This window comes from Anser anser (assembly GCF_964211835.1).
Source record: "Anser anser genome assembly, chromosome: 9".
Taxonomy (NCBI): Eukaryota; Metazoa; Chordata; class Aves; order Anseriformes; family Anatidae; genus Anser; species Anser anser.
Window position 1 is genome coordinate 10,525,283 of NC_139729.1, and position 22,825 is coordinate 10,548,107.

Below are 22,825 nucleotides of genomic sequence, written 5' to 3' on the forward strand. Positions count from 1 at the left end.
TGATTCCTGTGAAACTTGTACCTGCCAGGAAGACTTTGCTGGTATTTTAGGGCTTGGTCACAGAATTTGGATGCAATCATGAATCTACCGTTACGTTTTCTGGTGCATTCTGTGCAGTTTACTGTGGGATTTACTACCACCCTTGACTTGAAAGCAAAGCTTGCATTATATGTTTGATAAAACCTATAATCCTTGGACTGGTTGGTGCAGCCACAAAACAGACCTACTTGGAACAAAGATGGCTGATCTCTGTCTTGAATTGCAAAACAATGCTCAACCATGCGGTCAAGACTAGAGACTCCACAGTTAACGGAACTGGAGACAGAGTGGCTGTGGGTGGCATTCTTCTGTCTGTTGTGTTCTCAGATGGTCATTTTCCATTGTCCAGACTCTTTCTGCAATCAGATGTGTAACTGTGGATGTATGGGCTTTGACATAGTAGCAGGATGCAACTTCACAAAATCTTTAAGTTTTGTTCAATTACGTAAGAAGTCTTGCTTACTATATATATGATACACATTGCAGGCAAGCCCTATTTGTGAACTTACTGTTGCTACTTCTTGAAAATCTTTTCTTATTCATCGTTTCATATTTCCTGGATCCTTGCCAGGGTCATGAGGAGCTCCTCAGTTACTTCTGCCATAACACATTTCACGTCAAGCAAGACCAGTACAGGAACTGCTGACCACAATCAATATACAGCCAAGAAACTCCCATTCAGAAGCAATACCACTCACTGAGCAGACGTTGCTACGGGACTCTTCTTCCTTCTCAGCCACATGGCACGTTATATGCAAAAATTCCAGGCCTCATAAGCTGAGAGCATAAGCAAAATTTGTCCATTATATCCCTAAAACAAGATAGTTTCTAACTCACTCTGACAAAATGAGTAAAACACTGTGAATGGCTACGCTTTTCATCCCATTTGATCTCTCTTTCACTGGACTCTATTTATCAGTTCTACTGCTATTTTTGCTGGAATCACATCAATATTTTCCAGGAATTCATTAGAAAATGACAGGCCAGATTCTCAGATGATGTGAAATCTGCCCCCTTATTTCTACTTTACTCTATCTTACAAAAAATTGCTTTAATGATGCAGAAAAGGACAGAAACACACGAACCACTTTTCCAGGTTCTGAACACCAATACGAGCATTATGCCATATGAAACCCGCAGCATTCACTTACACCCCATGAGAGGAAGGTACCCAGCAATTCAATGGATAAGCCCTTCATCTTGAGCAAGGCAGTTTTCTTTCTACCCACAGCTCTACTTGGCCTTCCTCGAGCCAGCATCTTGCCACATTCCATCACCCAAGCAACAATTTCTGTACAACCTTCTTTAAAAGAGGTTTGATATTAAGGTATTCAGTTCACCATTAAGCCAGTTGGCTAGCTCCCCTATCTTTATTCACAGGATGTTTCTTGGAAGAAATCCTCAGCTGCTGTCAGACTCCCATCCTGGGCAAGGGAAGATGCCTGCCCCAGCTCCTGGACTTCTGTGTCTTTTAACACATCACTAGAGAACTCTAAACTTGTTTTCTGTTGACTACATATGACGTAAACCTTAAAGTAAGAGTTCAAAACAGTATTTAAGACTGGTGTTAGGAAGGGGCTAAAATGTACTGCCTAAAACTATAAGGGAATTAAGTGCCTTTTTTTTTTTTAATAAAAAAGACTGAGTGAGTCATATTACTTAACGTCATTCTTAGCCTTTCTTCACAGCGAGAAAGAAACATTAGATGATGAAGAACATTTGAAAAAGGAAGAAAGTTTTTAAATTCTGACTATAAAATATCTTTTGTGAGACCCTTCACAAATAAATGTAAAATAAACATTTAATTATTTAATAAGGAACCCTAACACAAGTATTCTGCTTAAATCATTGGCCTTGACGCTCCAGATTACAAAACAAAGACCAATTAAAAAAACTCAGCACTGACAATATTGCCAGTGCATTCTTTCCTGAAAGAAAAACATTAGTAGAGTGTCTGTCTGAAGATTTCAATTTGTCAAGTGAGTACAAGGATTATTATACTTGATACGCTATATTTTTTTAGTGTCTGGTTTGCATGCTGATGAGATAGTTTAAGAGTTGATATAAAACATATTTTAATTCTGTGAAATCTGGCAGCCTACTGAATTATTTATAGCTTGTCAGTTACTTGTTACTACTGAGTTTGTCAATTTCAGATTTAGTATCACACACAAACCCTCCTTTTTGATACAATACTAACATCATGGCTTTGCTACACTTTTAAGAACTCCAAATGGCATAAGCGTGCCTCAGCTTCAGATCTTGGGACATCATTTCCTTGTCTTCAAGAAGACTTCTTTGTTCTGATTTTTCACATACCTAGTATTTGTGAGACGGATGTGAACTGAAACCCACCAAGCTTAATAATTTCTTTAGAGACAACAGTCTGATGAACCTGCACTGACATTCCTCTGACACACAGGAGCTGAGAGACAGGCATGTGGAAAGAGTCTAGCCTTGACTTCAAATTCTAATTGGCATCTCAAACACGTAAGGCATCTGGGAAACAAAAGACTCATGAACCATTGCATTTAATACTCAATGAAAATAATGCTTTAACACCAGAACGTCAACATTAGGACCTTTCTTAACGTTAACTTGCTGCCTTGGAGGAAAGAAAAAAAAAGTATATGCTGCTAAAAACTGTCTCAATAATATGGAACAAGCAATGCGGTATTTCCAGCATTGATACAGGTTAAATGAAAAAACTCAGACATTCATCATCCAGCAGGGATTAATTAGTACCAGCACAGATACACAAATTATAAATGTGGACACCACCCAACTCAAAGTAAGCAAATGTAAAATTTATATGTTTTTAAATGCAATTCTGATGTGCGTTTACTCTTATACAACAATAGGAACAGAGAAGGAGACCCCACCAGCCTTGGCTCTAAATGACATTATTAAATGCAAGCACATATCTATGTCCAAGCTGTCATTCAGCCAGATTTTATGAATTATCACAAGAGAAAAAGAGGAGGTCCCATAAGGGCTTAGAAAACATTTTAAATATTATAATTTTGTCCCATGAGCAACATGGATGATTTTCCAAGTATAACCCTAAATGCACAGCAGGTTCAAAATTAAAGTTAAACAAGGTCATTATTAACCACTTTTCTAGTTCAACTTTCTGACACCACTGGCTTCCATTTTTTTATTGATTTTTTTATACAGTCTATGCTGCCTTCTCTTTTCTGATGAGAAGACACATGTAACCAACCAACAAGAGAAACAATTCTATACAAACTTTTCAGACCAAGTCCACCATTCAGAGAACCTACCATCACTCACCAGTGATCAGTTGTCTTGGACTTATATATCAAAATCATTTAAGAGTGTTTCACATATAGATAAAAGCAGAAATTGTATATAGACAGAAACAACAACCACTAAAGCGCCCAAATTAGTTTTGCAGAGAGAACACACAGTTCACAAATAGCTTAAAAACTACACTGTGCATACTTTAATTTGCTTGGTAATATTTAGAACACAATTAAGCAGGGTACCAAAGGACTCTCTTAATTTTATTCATGATAGGAACTTGGAAGACTTTTTCCCAGCTCTGTAATGCCATTAAAGGCTATTCATCATCCTGGTAGCACTGCGTTACTTTTCTACAGGGACATATGGAACTAAATGGAGCTTGTGTTTTCTAGGTATGATCTTTAAAAATGGACCTAGATTTATTTTCATTTCTGTCTATCAAGATTTTTCAACCATCAAATCCATCATTGCTTTCCTGAATGAGTTTAAAACTTAAGTTAATAGGAGGGGGAAGCACTATTTAATTCATGAGAAGCACTAGCAGGTAACAGTACCAAGACATGAAAAGAGCATAAGCATATGAATGAGTCTTCCTCAAAACACAGTCAAAATTTTACAGTCTGAATTTCTATTCCTTTTTTTTTTCTTTCATTTTATTTTTATTTTTTAAATCAGACTGTGCATCCAATCTTTAGTTTATCTTTTCTGTTCAAAAGAAAGAGATCAAAGTAATATCACAGAGTTCTTTTGAAAAATATTTCTCTGGTCTTAGGTTTAGAACATCCAGCTTGGTGTTCTGACTGGCATGACAAGAGTACAACTTAATATATGCATGAAGCTTATATTGCATATGCCCATTGCATACATTCAAATCCAAACATTTGGAAGGACCTGCTACAAAACTGTTCTAAATCACTAGAATATTTTCTCTGCAACAGGTGGTTTGGCTTAAGTTGTGTAAAAGAACAGATATAAATTAAGTCCAATCTAGAAATGTCAACTAGCAGATAATATGTTAATGTGCAGGAATCAAAGTAAATCAGAAACTGACCTTATGTGTTATCACTGCGCTTTATCTATCTTTATTTTTCTCTCTTTTTTTTTTTTTTCCACAGAATCACAGAATCGTCTAGGTTGGAAGAGACCTCCAAGATCACCTAGTCCAACCTCTGACCTAACTCTAACAGGTCCTCCACTAAACCAAATCACTAAGGGCAACATCTAAACGTCTTTTAAAGACCTCCAGGGATGGTGACTCAACCACCTCCCTGGGCAGCCCGTTCCAATGCCTAACAACCCTTTCGGTAAAGAAGTTCTTCCCGATATCCAACCTAAACCTCCCCTGGCGCAACTTTAGCCCATTCCCCCTCGTCCTGTCACTAGGCACGTGGGAGAACAGACCAACCCCCACCTCTCTCCAGCCTCCTTTAAGGTACCTGTAGAGAGCGATGAGGTCTCCCCTGAGCCTCCTCTTCTCGAGGCTAAACAACCCCAGCTCCCTCAGCTGCTCCTCATAAGACTTCTTCTCCAGACCCCTCACCAGCTTCATTGCCCTTCTCTGGACTCTCTCGAGCACCTCCATGTCCTTCTTGTAGCGAGGGGCCCAAAACTAACACAGTACTCGAGGTGCGGCCTCACCAGAGCCGAGTACAGGGGGACAATCACTTCCCTAGCCCTGCTGGCCACACTGTTTCTTATGCAAGCCAGGATGCTGTTGGCCTTCTTGGCCACCTGAACACACTGCTGGCTCATATTCAGCTGGCTATCAACCAATTCTCCGAGGTCCTTTAGTTTCACCGTTACTTCTTTAAAACCAGGAATCACTTTTGACATATCTTAAAAATTTTAGAATTCATTTTAAACTCTTACAATTCAAATCAATTCAGATGTACCCATAATAGTGAAAGGCTGGTGCAGTGATATCCATATCAGCACTAGCTCTGCTGCACAGCTGCTGTGAAAACACAGTTTCGCCCCATTTTCTTTGTAACACCCCAGGGTTGAAAAGGGGGATTGCTCTTTGTATAAATATATCAGACAGGAGAGACAGTCCGAAGTAGTTAAGTGTACACTTCAAAAATTCCCTCACATGGCTCTCACTACGTCAACTTAATCATTGTTGGAGTCCCCAGTGGTATGCAGCTTAAAGACAAAAATGTTTTCAATTTTGAAAGGCTGTAGGTTGATGCTTGCATCCTCAAGAATATGCATTGAGATCTTAATATCTAAGCTGACCATGCTACAAGATTTAAACTCAGTTTTCTTAAAATACATGCCATCAGCATGACACTGAACAAAGTAATACACTGTTACATTGCATTTCTTTCTATCATGATTTAATCCTTTGATTGCCAATTTTTAATCTGCCAATCATTACACTGTAAACAAGTAGTGAAGTTGGAAGACATGTCCAAAGAAAGGAAACATTATAAACAAAGAGTAAATGTGGATGCGCCTTCAGGGACAGAGATCTCTGATATTACTTACAGTTGGGAAGCAAGTACTGAGCTAAAGACAGAAAGGTTTTTCAGCATCTGCATCAAGATGCCTAAGCCTAAGTACATGGGTCTTTAGCATTAATATTTCTAAAAGTTTAGAGCCATTAGGAACAAATAAAAAGGTACACAAAAAAGCTGATAACTTTTTTTGCATCACACAGAACTTGCAAAACGCCTCACTGATTTTAGAAAGGTAAGATACCCATACATCTCTTCCAAGTGACTTTTTAAGCCAAATCTTTTCAGGACATTATATAAAACCTTGAAACCAGAGGCTTATAAGGAAAACACCACCAGATTCTCAACTAAAGCACTGTACAGCTAGAAGGAAGAAATTTTATCTACTGCAAATTCTGTGCAGGAAAGGCTGTAAAAATAAATTCTGTGAAAGAGATTCCAAAAAGTGGAACAATGAATTCAAGATAAAATGAAGGGATTTCTGTAGGAAATATCAGGGTGCAGAAGGGTTTACCTCTATCTGTACTACACAGCGTATCACTGGTGGTTCCTGCTCTTAGATAAGACAATAGCTCCACAGTGGGCATCTTTATTCTCAATCACCTGTGAATGAAACAAAAACAAATATGCCTTGAAAGTGTTGTACAGGTTAAAAAATGCTGTAGGCAATTTAAAAAAAAAAAAAAAAAAGCAATGGAATGAAGGAAATGCAAAGGGATGGGTCCTGGCTTTCCAAGTGTCATGTCTTTGAAGAAAGGCTCAGTGAGGTCTCCCTGCCGTACCTCTCCAGAGATGACAATGCCAAGGAAGACTGGGAACCCAGCTCTAACATGTAGGATACTGTCATGCCCTTTTGCCAACCTAATCTCCTGAACAAGGCTCTGCTCCTCTCATCCTCCAACCCCCATTTCATGTGGAGCAAAGCCAACATGCTGATCAGGCAATTAAAATGAGCAGCGAGTAGGTTTTGCAGGACCAGCAAGGTCAGTCATCTCAGTGCGTGGTCAAAGCAGCACCAGGCCTGGTCGGGCCTTTTGGCTCTGAATGCAGGAGGGAGAAGGGAGGACTGGGGCCGCCCCATCAGGCAGCACAAGCCACTGCACCAAGCTTTGCTCTAGCACCTAAACGCACCGAGACAGACATGCAGAAGATAGAAACCGGTGACCAACCAGAAAACTTATGCACAATATAACAAGATTTCTTGACAGCTTTCAACATTAATGTTTTAATGGTCTGCTACAGAGTCTGTGGCCCTTTCTATGAGCTGTAGATGGCACAGCCTGTTTCCGTATCAAAAAAGCTGTAAAAACCATTTGGATTTGTACACAAGGTAAAGCAGACTCCCTGTCCAGTTTGTCATTAGCATGCCTCAGGCTGTCCTCTACACTGGTATCTGCTTCAGTAATATTTTTCAGCTCACTACCAGACTTTGCAATCTTAATACTCAGACAGATGAAAAGGTCAGTTAGAAGAACACATCTTAATATCAAATTGCATTCCATAAAAATCACTTATTCATAAAAATGTATGAAAGAAGACAATCATTATTATGACTTGGGCATTCAGCTAATTGTAAATATGCAATTGACAGCTAGGTTTGTCGCTTTGCCAAAAGATTCGTGTAGGAGGAGATGCAGAGGTGCCAAAAGGAAATATATTGCTTGGAGCACAGATTCCTTCTTACCCTCACTGTTTGGCAGATGTGCACTTGTTTGCCACAGTACGCAGCTCTGGAGCCATAAAAAAAAAAAAAAAAAAAACATACCAGGAAATCTCTGCCCTGCTGGAGCACACAGTCTTGTACAATGTACCTCTAATTTGGAAACTTTTGACTCTCTAGTAGTTTTGAGACAGGATAACCTCTCATGTGGTGTAACACCTACTTGTAGTTCCTATTTTCAGATAATTTCTTTTTTTAGCATTTGTTAAAGTCCAACATCCAAAACTCTTCCAAAGACTTCTGGATGGACATTAAAATCAGAGCTGACAATCCTTCTGATTTTTGTACCTGGTTCTTTCTGGTAACTAGCACAAGTTCAACTGTACTTGTATTTACAAGAGTAACACCAACATTAGAAGGACAGTCTAGCACACTTCAAGAAGACCTGGAGATAGAAGAAGAGAGTCATCAGAAAGTACTGGGAATCTTAGAATAATGTGATCGAGGGCCCAAGTCTGCAGGTCAGCGCAACATGCACCTGCCAAAGACCCCACCACTCAGGACAGCAGCACATTCAGTGAGCGCTTCAACAAGCAGAGACAATTTTGTTTTGTAGATTGCTATTTGACTTCCACATCCAAGGAGAATAAATACACAGCAGATGGACACTTCGAAGGGGATATGGTTACAGAGCCCACACCACCCCAACCCGGTCACCACAAGGAAGGTCAGGGATCAGGACTCAAGGGGAGCCCTATCACGAGAAGCCGTCTCTGCAGGAGTAGGTCTGAGCTTGGGTAGATCCAGAGGGAAACGGACCCATCAGACAGAATTTTGAATAGATTCTTAAATAAAAAATGGGCCTTAAGTTACATTGGCATTCATTTAATTCTTTTTTTTTTCCTTCAGGATAAAATTGAAGGACTGTCTTCCTTCCCAAGATAAACTGGTTGGGATATGCATTTCATTAAGTTAACTAAAAGTCCATATAATCAGGGGGAAAAAGTAATTCTGGCTGCATTTGCAATTTAAAAATAGTTGATAATTTAAGTTATGAAAATTGTTTAAAATGCTTTCTTACATTTCCCTACCTTTTTATTCTCCAAGAAGTAAGTTACATATTGAAATTACAAACATAATGGTACAGTTAAAATAAGAGTTATTATGCTGAGCTACGAAATGTGTCAAAGAAGTCCAAAAATGTCACCCTCCCATACAGAATCAAGTCCTGCACAAATCTGTACACACACTTCTGTCTTAAACATGTCAATGGATAAGCTTGCATTAAATAGAAACGTGGGCAAATGCTCATAGGAATGGAGTAAGAGAAGTTTCCAACACAAAATAAAATATTACTTAAGCTACAGATGAAAAGTATACAATTTATCCTTACTTCCAGGGTAAACTACAGAGCAGTTCCGTTGTCACTGTCCTGAACTTTGGATAAACAGCAGACTGCTCTTTACACAATTCTTTTTATTGCCTGTAGTCATTTCCCAGTTTTCACGTAGACCAGCCACATACTCCTCTTTTAACCTAAGAGCCACAGGCCTCCTCTGGGCTCACCTGGCCCAGGAGGCAAGAACAGTAAAGCAGGCCTCCCAGTCAAGCGTGAAGTTGCATCTGCCTCTCCTGCAGTTCTCATTCTCAGCAAGGACATAGCTCTGACCCTGAGCTAGACTAGTCTGAGCTCAGTGAAGTTCTGCTTTTGCCCTACCAACAAGAGAGGGTTTTCTTCTCCCTCTGTGTGCCTGCTCTACCTCCTTTAGCAGAGATGGCTCAGACCCTGAGGATCCAGCACAAAGTTCTAGCAGCTGCACATGGCACAGTGGTTAATATCTTCTCCAATCTACCTGGCCAAGTACTGAAATGAAGGTGGTCAGAAAAATCATTTTGCCAATAAAAATTTCAGAAGAATTGAAAGTCCGTTTTCATCCCATGTTTTCTCTGGAATCCTTGCAGATATTAAAGCTTAAAAAATCTCAGAAACCTTTTTAAATCAGCATTTTTATGGAATCTTAAGAATTTTTAGAGTTCTAAAGTTTTAGGGTGTATTTGACAGCTGTCAAACTTGGTAACTGAGTTTATTAGACTATGCAGAAAAAAGGTTTTTTTTTTTTTTTGACACATCCAGAGTTTATTGTGATTCATCATCTACAGACTATGGAGGAAAATAAAGGATGATGTTCATCCAAGAATTATCACCAGTTAACCTGACACTAAAGCTCCTGAACGTACATACCAAGAACAGAGTCAGAGGAACAATTTTTCTTCCCCACAGTGCAACTCAAATAGGACCCCTTGGAATAGGCCCACTATTAAGCTTATCACTGCAAAGCTACATAAAGGTTTTCGCTTTTTTTTTGTTTGGGTATAGGAGGATTACCTAGCACAGAGCATATGTTTAGGACTAAGTATACACCACTGCTTCCCTGGGGCTCCTCTCTACTTAGAATAAAGTGCATGAACCTAACTTTGCACAACACTTGTTGTAGCAAACCTTCCTCACCTCACTGGTGCAGGGCTAAGGTCTGAGAATCACTGGATGCAGCTGCCTCCTTTCCTTCCACCCCCTGCAAACTACACTGTTTACAAACCAGCTCCCAAAACAGTTGCATAGTTGCCAAGAAGCAAAACACTTCATAGATAGCATTTGATCTTTAGCATTAACAAGGAAATAAAACATGGTATCCGAGTTGATCCGTGTTGATACAACACAGAAAAACAACATTGCCCTTTATGGCCTACAACATCAATACAAGTGCAAACTAAAAGAGTTCTCCTGCAGCTCCAGCAAGAGACCTCGAGGGTGAGGCTGAATGATGTCTGGCTCCTGCTCTCTTTCATTTACACTACCTGCTTGCAGCTCACTTGCTTGATCTTCACAGATCAGACAAAAGCCCACACCTGTTTGTACAAGGAGAGACGCTTTTCTAAGCGCGTATTTTCCACATGCACATAGCTCGTGGCATGCTTGTGTTCTGCATGCATAATTTGAATCTTCTTGCATGGTGTTTCATGCTCTCAAAAGTCAGATCACAGAGCAAGGACTGAAAATGAGCCTACCACTGACTATTGGTCCTCCAGTTGGTTGGGGTCAATTGCCCCAAATAAGCCTTAGGTTTTAACATATCGTGCCTTCCCTACGTGTGTTTTGCCATGACAAAGGCCAGTTCCAAGTCCTCCCTCACCCACCTCTTCCAAGGCTCCCACTGACTTCAAACCAAAACTGCCTACCAGAATCCAACTAGGAAATCCCTTTTCTTCCTTAGAGTCTTTCTGATCTAAACAAGCTTAGCTCTTCTCCTCTGTCCTGATTTGAGTATAGCTTTTTCTACTCATGCTTCATGAGACAGCCAGACCTTTCAGGAATTTGGCTGCCAGACTGTGTACCTAATAACTCTTCCCTATAAGATAATGAGGAGGAGTCTGACCTTCAGCAGAGCCCTTAAAACAGGCTTTCATTTTGAAAAAGACTGCAGAAAGGGTTCATACTTGTGGCTTATAACTTCCCATACCGAGTGTGGACAGAGGTATGACAGCTTCATCAACAGAACTGGAAGGGTTGGTGCTGCAGCTCAGCAAAGACATGGGTTTCCTCCTATGGAGAAAAATCACCACAGATCAAAGGGTGAATGTCAAAATAAGCATTCAGTGCAGTCCAACTGCTTTTAGTTGGTTTGACTGGAAAAGGTTACTTATGGGAGGCAATTTCTAATATGTTTATAGATGTTTAAATATAAATTAATAAAAAGCAGAGTGCATCAGAATTTCCAGTTCACGTAAGTTTATCTTTAAGCAAGGGCTTACTCCCCAATTTTCTAAAGTAGAAAAACTGTTTCAACAACAGCATTTTTTTCCTTTGTTATCTGCTGTCCTTTAGTACTCATGGCTTTAGAAATTTTCCATCTTTTCAGATGATGTATTAGTTCAGCTTTCACACATTTTCCTCTCTGTTTACAGGTCAGAATATTAAAGCTATGTGTAGCTTTGCTAAAGAAAGTCATGCATGGCAGGTAGCAACAGAAAATTTAGTTGAAAGGCATCATATGCTTCCACTTGTGCTCCATCCTAAGTTCAGCCATATTACAGAATTCCTAAACAACTTGCCTAACCCTATCTTTGTAACATTTAGAGATCTTAAACCTGTATTATCTGTTTAAATACATTTATCATCAAAAACTGCTTTTTCTTCCAATTTTTTAATTGTTTCTACACCCAATAGACACTAAAAGACATTTATTTTCTTCCTTTGTTTTTGTTTTTTAAATAATCTTATTTATGTTTCCATTAGGTTTACCATTAGTGTTTAAACAAGCCAAGTCAATTTATTCTTCTCTCACAGATCTTATGTTCTCATTTAGATTTAGAAATAACTCTCATTTACAAATCCACTTAGCACTCTACCAAATACCTTTAAAACCAGCAACACGTTGGTTGTTCAGAACAGCAAGAAGCTCAGAGAGTTCAGGTACTTACATTATTTCCAAAACACGAGGGCAGCAAGACAGCACGGATTGCAAACACAGCATGCACACACCAGCAGACATTGGGACATCCCAACCACAAGCTACTGAGAAGGGGAAGCTACCTGTTCCTGTGCTTCCCCAGTTACAGTGTTTGTATGCCCATAGAAAAGATCTCTGGTGCTCTAGGACAGGCCTGCTCAAGCCATTCTAGTCTGCTGCAAATTCAGTCCCAGACTACCTAGTGCTATGCTTCTGGTGCCGAAGTAGAAGCCCTGTTTATCAGTTTACTTTTCTATTCTTGGTAAATTGTAACCTGGAAATGACTAGCCATTTCTTCTGAGTGCCAAGAAAACAGCTGCAGCAGAAAAATTGCTCAATTCACTTTGTCAAACTGAATTTGCAAGCACGCTGCCCTGCTGGTGCCTGTTCAATTTCCAGGAGGCTGAGCTGTCTGCACATTTTAGTTTTTTGTGGCGGTTGCCTTTCCTATTGCTGCTCCTTCTAACCGACTCCACCCAGGGAAAATCGACCTGACACTAACAGAATGGGCCCCTTTATACAGCCAAGGGGCATTGCTTTAGGAACAAGAGCATCTCATGATAAAGGTGAACAGTTACGTCTGCGTCTCAAGTCTTCACTTCAATTTTTGGAAAAGCCATGAATTTACCCATACAACTGTAGACAAAAGGAGGGCATGGACTTTGTTCTTTATAAAACCTCGCTCTAGAATACACTGCAAATTGAGTCCCTGGATGAATAGAAAGTAAATGCCAGAATATCTTTTATGTAATAAATCAGATGGTTAACAGTAGAAAATTCATTGAAAAACAATTTTAAAAAAATCTTCTCTGGTCAGAACAACATAAATCTAGTAAGAAGTCTACAGTTGCACCAAATTACCTACAATAAAAAATTACTGCTGTCATCCAACATGATGTAGTAATTGTCAGCAATACTGTCTTTTCTGTAGCGATGACTGAAGTTAATGTTTGCACTTTGACACACAGCTAAACTTCTGTCATATAACACAGACAAACTCTCTGGAAACTTCCTTTTCCCAACTACATGAAGCTAGAAATAAACTGGAAATGGTTGAGTCGGCAGCATGACTCCAAACAATACTGAAACCATAGACTGAAAAGCAGACATCTCTTTCCAAAGCAGGAGGCAAAGATTGCCAGATGGAAGCTAAATAGTTGGCATCAGCATCAATGGCATTGCTGCTGGGTTTAAAATGCCTTTTTCTGAACCCTGTGAGAACAGTTCTTGCCTCAAGCAAGCAGACAGTCACACCTCTAGTTCTGCTGTAAGTGCTTATAATAACAGCAGTTCTGCTGTAGCCATTTAAGGGGAGGACTCTGCAATTACTCCAGGCAGCATTAGCACTGGACCTTTGAAACAACTGATGCTTAAACACAGTGCACGGAACTATCAGCAAAAATCAGTGGCTGTCAACAACTCCAAAGGGCAGAGTACTTAAGAGCAGAACTAGTGGGGTATAAAAGGAAAGGTCCAGAGAAAGAACAGCCTAAGGCCATAAGGTGTGACTGCAATTGTCAGAGCTGTCATGCTAGGCACAATTCATTCAAGATTTTCAATTTCAACTAAAAAAATAGTCAAAGTAGCCATGATTTTTGAAACCTTCTGGAAAACCACCTCCATAACGTTTCCAGACACCTATTTTGGCTGCTGAGGACCTGAAAGAGAAAGGTCTGCACAGCACTTGTAGCATTAATACATGACATGAATAACATGTAACAGTCAAATGTACATCAGAGAGATTTTGGAAATGGAATATTAAAGGATAACATTTTGATGGGGAAATTCAAGACTGTTTGGAACAGAAGAATACTTTATTAAAGATACAGTGAATTAGATATTTCAGATAACCTGAAAACAAATTTATTACACAGCTGGGACTCCCAGTGAATCCAGCAGATGCCAGGTAACTTCTGCATTTCAGAAATCTCATTCTGACATCTAATGCTTCACATACAGGACAGTCAGGAAAATTCACCATTTTAAATTTAAGAAAGAGTCCAAGATCTAGAAGAACTGAGTGTACAAGTCCCAGTCGCCCCCAGAGTAGGAATTATACAGTTTCCATAGGAAATAAACCTTCTGCAGCAGAAGTATAAACAAGCAAACAAACAAAAGGATTAAGAAGAAAGGTCTCATCTCACAATACTGGCATCCATCTCCTCATGTTAGAATCTGTGAGGTAGTCAGTATTAGGTTTTCTTCAGTACTTAAGGTAAAATGCCTACATCTAGTCTAGTTCCTTTATAAAATGTCAGCATACCTTTGGTGTGTCTTGGGGGGAAGACAGACCCAAGCCTGTTCTCTGAGACCTCGCTCCAAACCTTGAGTGTATGAGGGTTATGCTCACAGATATGACAAATCACAGTGGCCATGGCAGACAGTCACGTAAAAACAGAACCTCATGGTGGTCTAAAAACAGCAGAGCCCACAGAATAAGCTCATTATTAGGATAACACAAAAATGGTTTCACATCATCCTATTTTCCTTGTCCCTGTTGGGTGACAGATCAATGTGATCCTTTTAGAAGTGCCTTACATAATCTCACCCATAATTCTCTGGACAATTTATTAGCATAGTCCTGAGGATATAGCCTGACTGGCTAGCATAAAATAAACTGTACTGAATCCTCCCCAGGCTGTCCATCTCAGCCAGAATCGTAAGCAGAGCAAAATTTGAAATTGATTTGTTTTTCTAGATGGAAAAAACACCAGCCTACTCCATTTCTTTTGATGCTGAAAACAGTCATCTGCTCTAGCTGATGAAAGCAGAGAAACTGGCCGTTTCAGGGCCTTGGTAGACATGCTCTATCAAGTGTTCCTTGCAAAATTGAAGTTAGACAGCATGAGCATAAAATCTCTAAGAATGGCCTTTATGGCAAAGATTAATTGGTGTGGTTTCTTTGGAAATATGGCACTGTGCAAAGTGTATTCAAAATACTCTCTAATGGATTTGAATATCGGTGCCCAGTAGCCGAAAGCAGTAAAGTAAAATACATAAAAGAGAACGAAAACTCAGTTTTGGATAAATAATCAGGGCCCAGAAAGACAAAGAATTGTTAATGCACACATCACACCTTTGCTACAACTGTTGCCCTGGGACTGAGCGCTCTCAGGTGTCCTTCACCCTACCATCCAGTTCATTCCTCAGATGAGAAGTCTGCCAGCCAAATCCTGCATATTGACAATTAACAGATCTCTTCCAGGAGCAGACAGGTAATGAAACTAAGCCTTAAAGGGTTAGGTTCATTAATAATCTGCCTTTAAAATGTCCATTCTTTACATAATCAAAAGCATTACCATCCTTAGGCACTCGTGACCAATCACAGAAACCCCCTTTGGTTGTAAGTCACCACTTGCACAGGGCACCAGGCCAGGCCAGAGCTCTGTGCCCAGCTCTGCTAATACTGCTAAAACATGCTTAGCAAGCCACTGGGGCCTCGGTTCCACATCCCTGTACAATGATGGGGTATCTACCTTCCTGGTTAAGTGTTTTAAGAGCTGATGAGAAGTGATGTGTAACAGCCTAGCGTCCTCAACATTTGTGCACAGTTAAGAACTAAAACTGGTAAAGAGCAGAACTGCACTGCACTTCCTATCAAGAGGCTTTCTTCAGCTACACTCCTCACAATGCAAAAAGAGAAAAAACACAACTATAAGCACCTCCCGTGCGAGTCTGCACAGAGATAACCATTGGAATTACAGATGAGGTCCTGAAGTAACACAAATCCAAGTCAGTCAATTCTAAAGACACATACAACACTGGAACAGATTTTCCTTTCTGGTACTTTATTTCTTAATGTTGTAATCCTTCTGAGGAGCATGATCGAGTCTTAGGAGCGTACCTAATACTACCTTCCTTAATAAGTTATTGGGGGTATAGTTACAGAGCAGGACTGGGGCTGCCTTAGGATCAATTTCTGAAAGCACACCTATTACTGTAACAGCCTCTCACTGCCTGGCTAAAACAAGCTGCATGCTCCTATGGGAAAGCAGACTGAGTAATTAGCTTTGAAAAGGCAATGCAATGAAATTTGATCTCACTCTCCCTGCCCTCAAGACTGCAACAGGAAATAAGAACTTTCTAAAATGATCCTGCAGTGTGCCATTCAGGAGTTTCCATCCACAGTCCAGTTCCACCCAGACTTAAAATTGCACTTTTTTTTTTTTTCCTTTTTTTAACTGGCTGAGAAAAGGTGATGTTAAGAAAAGAAGACAGACAGTGAAACTGACTCTACTGCAAACACTGGCATGCTCTCTGCCCTTATTTCACTAGTAGCTTCATAGGTTGTTATTGGTTTTAGTGATATATTCCCACATAATGGTCTTCATCTCCTCAAACTGGCTGATTTCCCTCACGAAACAGGGAACTCTTACAGTCTCATACCCTGGGCAAATGATGGGAGAAAAAACAGGCGACGGCAGGAAACAATTTAGTTCTGCTTTTGGCATTATTTTCCCTCTTCTAAAGTATATCAGAAGACCAGCACAGCTGCCTTAGTAGTTTGAAGAACAGCTCACATGTGCATATACATTTAGGCATATACCAAAACATCACTGAAGGTTTCTGGATGCCAAGCCTTCCAATGAAAGCAAATACCCTCAGGTACAGATGAAGGAGCATTACGCACGGCTTGATCTTGCATTATCTTGTATGGGGTCAAACACATGAAGATGTTAGAATAGGTATTGCCATACTGCTTGGGTCTGAGAATATACCCGATACCAACTGCCCCCTTTCCAGGTGACAGCTTGGCACTTTCTCAGTTCTCTACTCCAACAGTCTCACGGTGTACTGAAAGTCATGGGAGAGGTTAGAGACATCATCAAATCTCCCCATCTTCTATTCAAGTTCTCCCTGCATCTCTGTAGTGAGTTTACACGGCAAGGTTTTGGTAGCAGGGGAACATAAGGGTGGCTTCTGCGAGAAGAATCCAGAAGCTGCCCCATGTTAGGTAAGGGCCCCGCTGCTGGCCAGAGCCAAGCCAATAAGTGATGTTGTTTGCGCCTCTGTGAGAGCAGATTTAAGACGGGGAAAAAAAAACGCTGTGCCACACAGCAGCTGGGAGAGTGAGAGGAGTGAGGAACAGCCTTGCAGGCACCAAGGTCAGTGAAGAAGGAGGGGGAGAGGTGCTCCAGGCACGCAGCACAAGTCCCCTGCGGCCTGTGGAGAGGCCCCTGGTGGAACAGGCTGTCCCCCTGCAGCCCATGGAGTACCACGGTGGAGCAGGGTTCCACGCTGCAGCCCGTGGAGGAGCCCCCGGTGGAGCAGGTGGACCTGCACTGATGGAGGCTGCGGCCTGTGGAGAACCCCTGCTGGAGCAGGCCCCAGGCCGGAGCTGCAGCCCATGGAGAGGAGCAGGTGACCTGGCGGGAGCTGCTGCCCGTGGGGGACCCAGGTTGGAGCAGTTTGCTCCTGAGGGATGGACCCCGTGGTACGGAGCCATATCTGGAGCAGTGCTTGAAGAGCTGCTGCCTGTGGGCAGCCCATGCAGGATCAGTTCAGCAAGGACAGCATCCCGTGGGAGGGACCCCACAGCACAGGGGACGAGAGTGACCGAGAAGGAGCGGCAGAGAAGCAGCGCTGCAGACTGACCATAACCCCCGTTCCCCTGTGCCGCTCGGGGGGAGGAGGTGGAAGAGGGTGGATGGGGGGAAGGTGCTTCTGGTTTCTTTCCTTTGTTCCTCACTTCTCTAGCTTGTTACTAATAGGCAACAAATCTTACTATCTCCCTACTCTGAGTCTGTTTTGCCTGCTATGATAATTGTTGAGCGATCTCCCTGTCCTTATCTCAACCCGTGAGCCCTTTGCATCACATTTTCTCCCCATTCCTCTTTGAGGAGGGGGAGTGAGAGAGTGGCTGTGGTGGAGCTCGGCCGTCCACCCGAGTAAAACCACCGCAATCTCACAGAAAACTGCTCAATTACCCTTACCACACACAAAAATAGGAGTTAAATTTACAGTATTTTATCACCCACAATGGGCTATATTCTGTGAGATGGAGACCATACTGAAGTAGAATTGATGAGCTTTAGTAGGTGAATCCATGGCCACATGAGAGGGATACATAGAACAACTTCCTAAAACTCTCAACAAATAAAACAGTGATAAAATGATAGCAGGATCAGCAAAGAGGAACAAACTAGAGAAGCTATGCCTGGCCTGGTATGTTACCCTGTCACTCAAAGCACCTATCTTGCAACAGATCTGTCACAGCAAGGTGGGAAGAGTGAGCAAAATCATCTTCTCACACCACATCCCCTTGCACTCAATTGCCAAAAAAAAGTCAACTGTAGGTGTGAGGAGGACAATAGGAAGAATTCCATCTCCAAGAAAAATAAAAAATAAAAAAAAAATCAGCATTTAATTTCATCAACAGTTTCCCACTCAATAATCCCTCTGTGGTTTTAATGCAGCACCGTTTCTTAAAAACAAGTTTCTTCATCTCACAGAATACCCTGGTTTAACCCTTGTTTTCAAGACGGTCAGCTGCAATATTCAAAGTATGCTGAGTGCTGCTCTTTGTGTCAAAGATAGAAGCGTGATGCATTACAATTATAAAAGCCGTGCTCAGCGTGAGCTACTTATCAGCTGGGATCTATAGGCAATCTGTCAGCAGAAGGCAAACCATTCAAAATAGCAAAAGGCATATGTTTAAATATAAAAGGATACAGTTCACTGCCAAATTTAAATTTCAAATTTCTGATCAATAGGTTGTCATTTCACCTTAAACACTGATTTTGGCTATGCAAAAGAACACTGACAATTTTCCAATTTCATGTCGGAAACTGACAGAAACTCAATTGAAAATGAAGGGTTTTACAGATTTACATCATCAAGCAACGCATTTGGATTTTTGGTTTCTCGGGCTAAGCAGAGGGTAAAATTCCCCCCCAAATGTGTGCAGGATAACACTCCAGAAAGATGGCCCAGGAAGTCTGGCACAGACACTTGGCATTCCCTAGCTCAACAGAAGCGAAGGCAGTGGACAGAGAAGGAACATGGGGCCGCACATGACAGAAAACATGGCAGGAAGGCAGATCAAGAGGCACTGCCAGGCCTCCTGGCACCCTCCAAGGGTGACCACACAGATGGGCTCCTGACCAACTTCCAGGTTTGAACAGCTACCGAGACAGGAGGAAGAGCGAGTAGCAGGAAGAACAGAAATAACTTCTAGGGACCTTTCCTGGCAGAAAATTGTGAGGATTCAGACTGCCACTCCCACGACAGGTAACTTGCACAAGCCATCCAGTGAGGAGAAGAGAACTTGACCTCCTGTACAGCATGGGAAGAAGAGAAACTCTCCTTTCCTCCTCTTCTACTGAAAAGGGCTCTTCTACCTACTAGCATGAATGCTGTTTCCAGTAGCAACTTCTCACTGGAGAGCATAACAATTATGCACCCTATGGGCACAAGTTGACTCACACACTGTGTGGTAGCACTGGGGACTCATAACGGCGCATCACAGCGCTAATTAGCACGGAAGGGAACAGAAGGGACCTCTCACAGTTGAGATTCTGCCCCAAAAGTATTTAAAAAAGCAGCTGTGGACCAAGTCTCTTTTTCCAGGTTTCACTAAGAAATCTCTAAAGGACTGGAGTGGGAAAAGATATTCTGACACCTACATCCTGCCACAGACATCTCCACGTGAAAATATTCAATGCAGAAGTGCTGCTTGAAAGTGCTGCTTTGCCCTGGAAAGCAAAACCAAAGAAATGAACTTTGTAGTTTCAGGGAGATTTGACCGTTTTCCCATGCTAAGAATAAAGGATGTCCTTATTTTTTCTAAGGGTATCAACCCTCAAGGGTAACAAGCTATCTTCAAGATTATCAAGAATTTAATTCATTTGTGCATCAAATGGAAAACAGGCTCTGAAATTTAGAACAAACTACTCCCAAATGTAACAGAACTCACACCTTAAATCCCCAGTAAACTTTACTGAAATCTAGGCATGGTTAATAACTGAGACAGTTTAGAATTACTGGTATTTTTGCCCTAATTATTTAGAAATGCACATTTCTTCATAGTAGAATCTGATAAAAAGTGTTTTACTGCACAGTATTTCATGTTGAACTGCTCTTTTACAATGCAATTGCTCACATTTTTAATGGTAATATGGTAACAACCCTCTGCTGAACTGACAGAAGGAGAGAGAGAGGAAAGGAGGAAGGAAGAAGGGGATAAAAAGCACATTAAAACAGTTTGCTAGAAGATCATAAGCATTAAGTAACCTTAGTTCAAACTTCAGTACCTGGGGAGTGTTGAAATGACAGTTTAGGGTACCTGAATACTCCAAGTGTGCATTTAAAAAACAGCATGGGTGGATCTTTTGAATTTAGTATTTCAAAGTCCTGCACAATAATGAGAAGTCTGAGAATAACTGCATCATACCTCCACAGAAGGTACCATAATGCAAAGTTTCAGTTTGCGATGACCTTTAGTATCTCCTCTGAGCACCCCACTGCACTGTGGTAGGACCAAAATCACCAACTTACAATATCCCTCTGCAAAACTGGGCAGCACATCTCATATTTATCGTGGCAGAACACAAACATGCAGTTACTGAAGAATACTTAATAGTCTGTAAGTTCACGTGGTCACCAACCCTATTGTACAGGCATGCACTCAGGTCAGCTACTCATGATGCACACACCATCTGAACATCAGCCTTACAGAAAAAACAAACAAACAGAAGAACCCCCATTAGGCACCTTCTAGGTAGAGAGCAAAAAAAAAAAAAAATCATTTGAAAGTAGGAATGAAATAATGAAATTAAGCAGTGGAGTTGCTTATCAAAGCTCTCCTCATACGGGAAGCCTGACAGTTCGTCATACAGAGACTCAGCTACTGGCAGATGATGAAGATACTCTTCCTTCAGATTATCACAGTACCGTTGTCATCTTTTTTGGGGGGACAGGACTCCCAAGTCTAAACAAATCTCTATAAAGACAATATCCATATTGGATACACGCTTGAACATAGACACACTATGTTCAAGCAACAGTTTGTAACCCTTTTTTTGCAAGACAATTTTGCACTGAAAAAAAATTTCCTTGATCATGCTATAGTAAGTCAGTTATGTGTGGGACACCCACAAGAAAAACAATTTTCAATGTCCAACGTTTTTAGTAGCTTTAGTAGCTTTGACCTTAAGTCCTACAAATCATCTCCCAGACAATGACAGAAAAGCAAGGTACAGCATCTCTCTGCTATACCTCTGCTTACAAGGTTGTCAACCACTGTCACACATTTCCCAGTCTTGAGTTGCTGTTATCAGTGAATTGAGTTGCTCCTTACTGAGACATCTTTTGCTAGTGAATATATCCACAACTTCACACCTAAATGTCACATTATGTCTTTTTTACATCTTTGAGACAATGCAAGAACTCCTTAGAATTCATGAGAAGGAACTGACAATATCCCTACACTGTGCTGTACACGGAATCTTTCTGGAAAAAGTTTTAGGGACTTTGAGGCAGAATATGTACCCACATTTCTAAAAATCTCACCTCACACTTGTACTGTACCAATCACTTGAACCATACAGCAATACAGGTCCTAAAGAGGGGAGGGGAGGGGAGGTGGTGTTGCAGGGTGTAAACCAGAATGATATTGCACTTTCTCTCTTTTTCCTGTGGATTCCTAAGAGGTAGTTACACACCACTCTACCTTCAAAAGCAATTGATGCAACTTGAAGTTTTCTGCTCCCACCAGTCCTTCCCAACAGAGAACTGCAACAGGGTAGGATACTGATGTACACACACTGAGATTGAAATCCATGCATTCCATTTATGGCAGTTTTATCCTGACTGACACAAGAATGTAAATCTGGATCCCATGAATGACTGAAGTGGACTGGTGCCAGGATACAGCTTTTCATCATTTCTAAATCCTAACTAATGAATAAATAATACAATATGAACCCTACTGCGGTATCTTGCAATGCATTGTTTGTGTTGTCTGAAATACAGTGAATGGGATTATCTGACTATTGCTTTCCTGGGTCTCTCACAAAACTAATGTTTCTCAAGAGGTTCTTTCAAATAGTCACATTTCCAATAATGCACTCAGTAACTCTCCAGAACAAGACAATGAAGCTACAAGATTTCCCTTCAAATGGCTATCAGCATATCCGATCATCAGATAAAAGTACAAAGGATTTATGAACAAGTTCTGTTTGAAGTGATGCCCCTCCTCACCTTGCTTCAATCAGGGAAAAGCAGAGAAACAGTTAAATTAGCACACTCACGCCAAGTCTTATGCCTTTATGTTTAAAAATCAAAATCTCAAACACTTGGATGATCCTTATGGGTCCCTTCCAACTCGGGATGCTCAGCCGGTTACAGAAAAACACTGTTCCTGCCTATGGCTACCAGCAGATGATGTCTCTTGCTGGCACTAATCATTAGAATGGGCATAGATAAAAACACTTAACAAGCGAAAAATACTGCTTTGAGATGCCCACATAAGACCAACTACCTTATAATCACTAAGCTATTAAGACTTTTAGAGCCTTCAGCATGTCATACATTTTGACTTTCAGAGGTCAGGAGGAGCTGTGCAGCGCTGCACCTTGCATGCACGGCTATGTCATGTGCTCAGCTGACACCCGGTGATGTGGCCTTGGCAGTGGCACCATTGCTTCCTCAGCAGCAGCCTCTCTCCTCCACCTATCCTGGCACAAAATCCTACAAGATAGCCCCAGTTACAGGGATTGAGGCAGGAGTAAGAAGCTTATCAGGAAACCACTGGAACATTTGGCACTGTCCTGAGTCAGACGGAGGAAAAGAAATTTACAATTAGGAAGGCAGACAAACAAAATAACTACAAATTAAAATTGTGGGAAATAAAAATTCAAATGAAGACATCACTTGTAAATATGCACTGCCCTCTC

General features: G+C 41.1%; 1 protein-coding gene across 2 annotated transcripts in view; it reads right to left on the reverse strand.

Moving 5' to 3' along the window:
- LOC310904512 (uncharacterized protein) overlaps window positions 1-22,825 on the reverse strand; it is a 411,654-nt gene that overhangs the window by 102,988 nt on the left and 285,841 nt on the right. For both annotated transcript variants that reach the window (XR_014588406.1, XM_083849364.1), the window contains one exon: window positions 6,277-6,365. Coding sequence is in view for 1 of the 2 variants with exons in the window: in XM_083849364.1 (XP_083705490.1) it covers window positions 6,362-6,365 (4 nt within the window). In the remaining variant the exon portion in view is untranslated. The remainder of the gene's footprint in view (window positions 1-6,276; window positions 6,366-22,825) is intronic.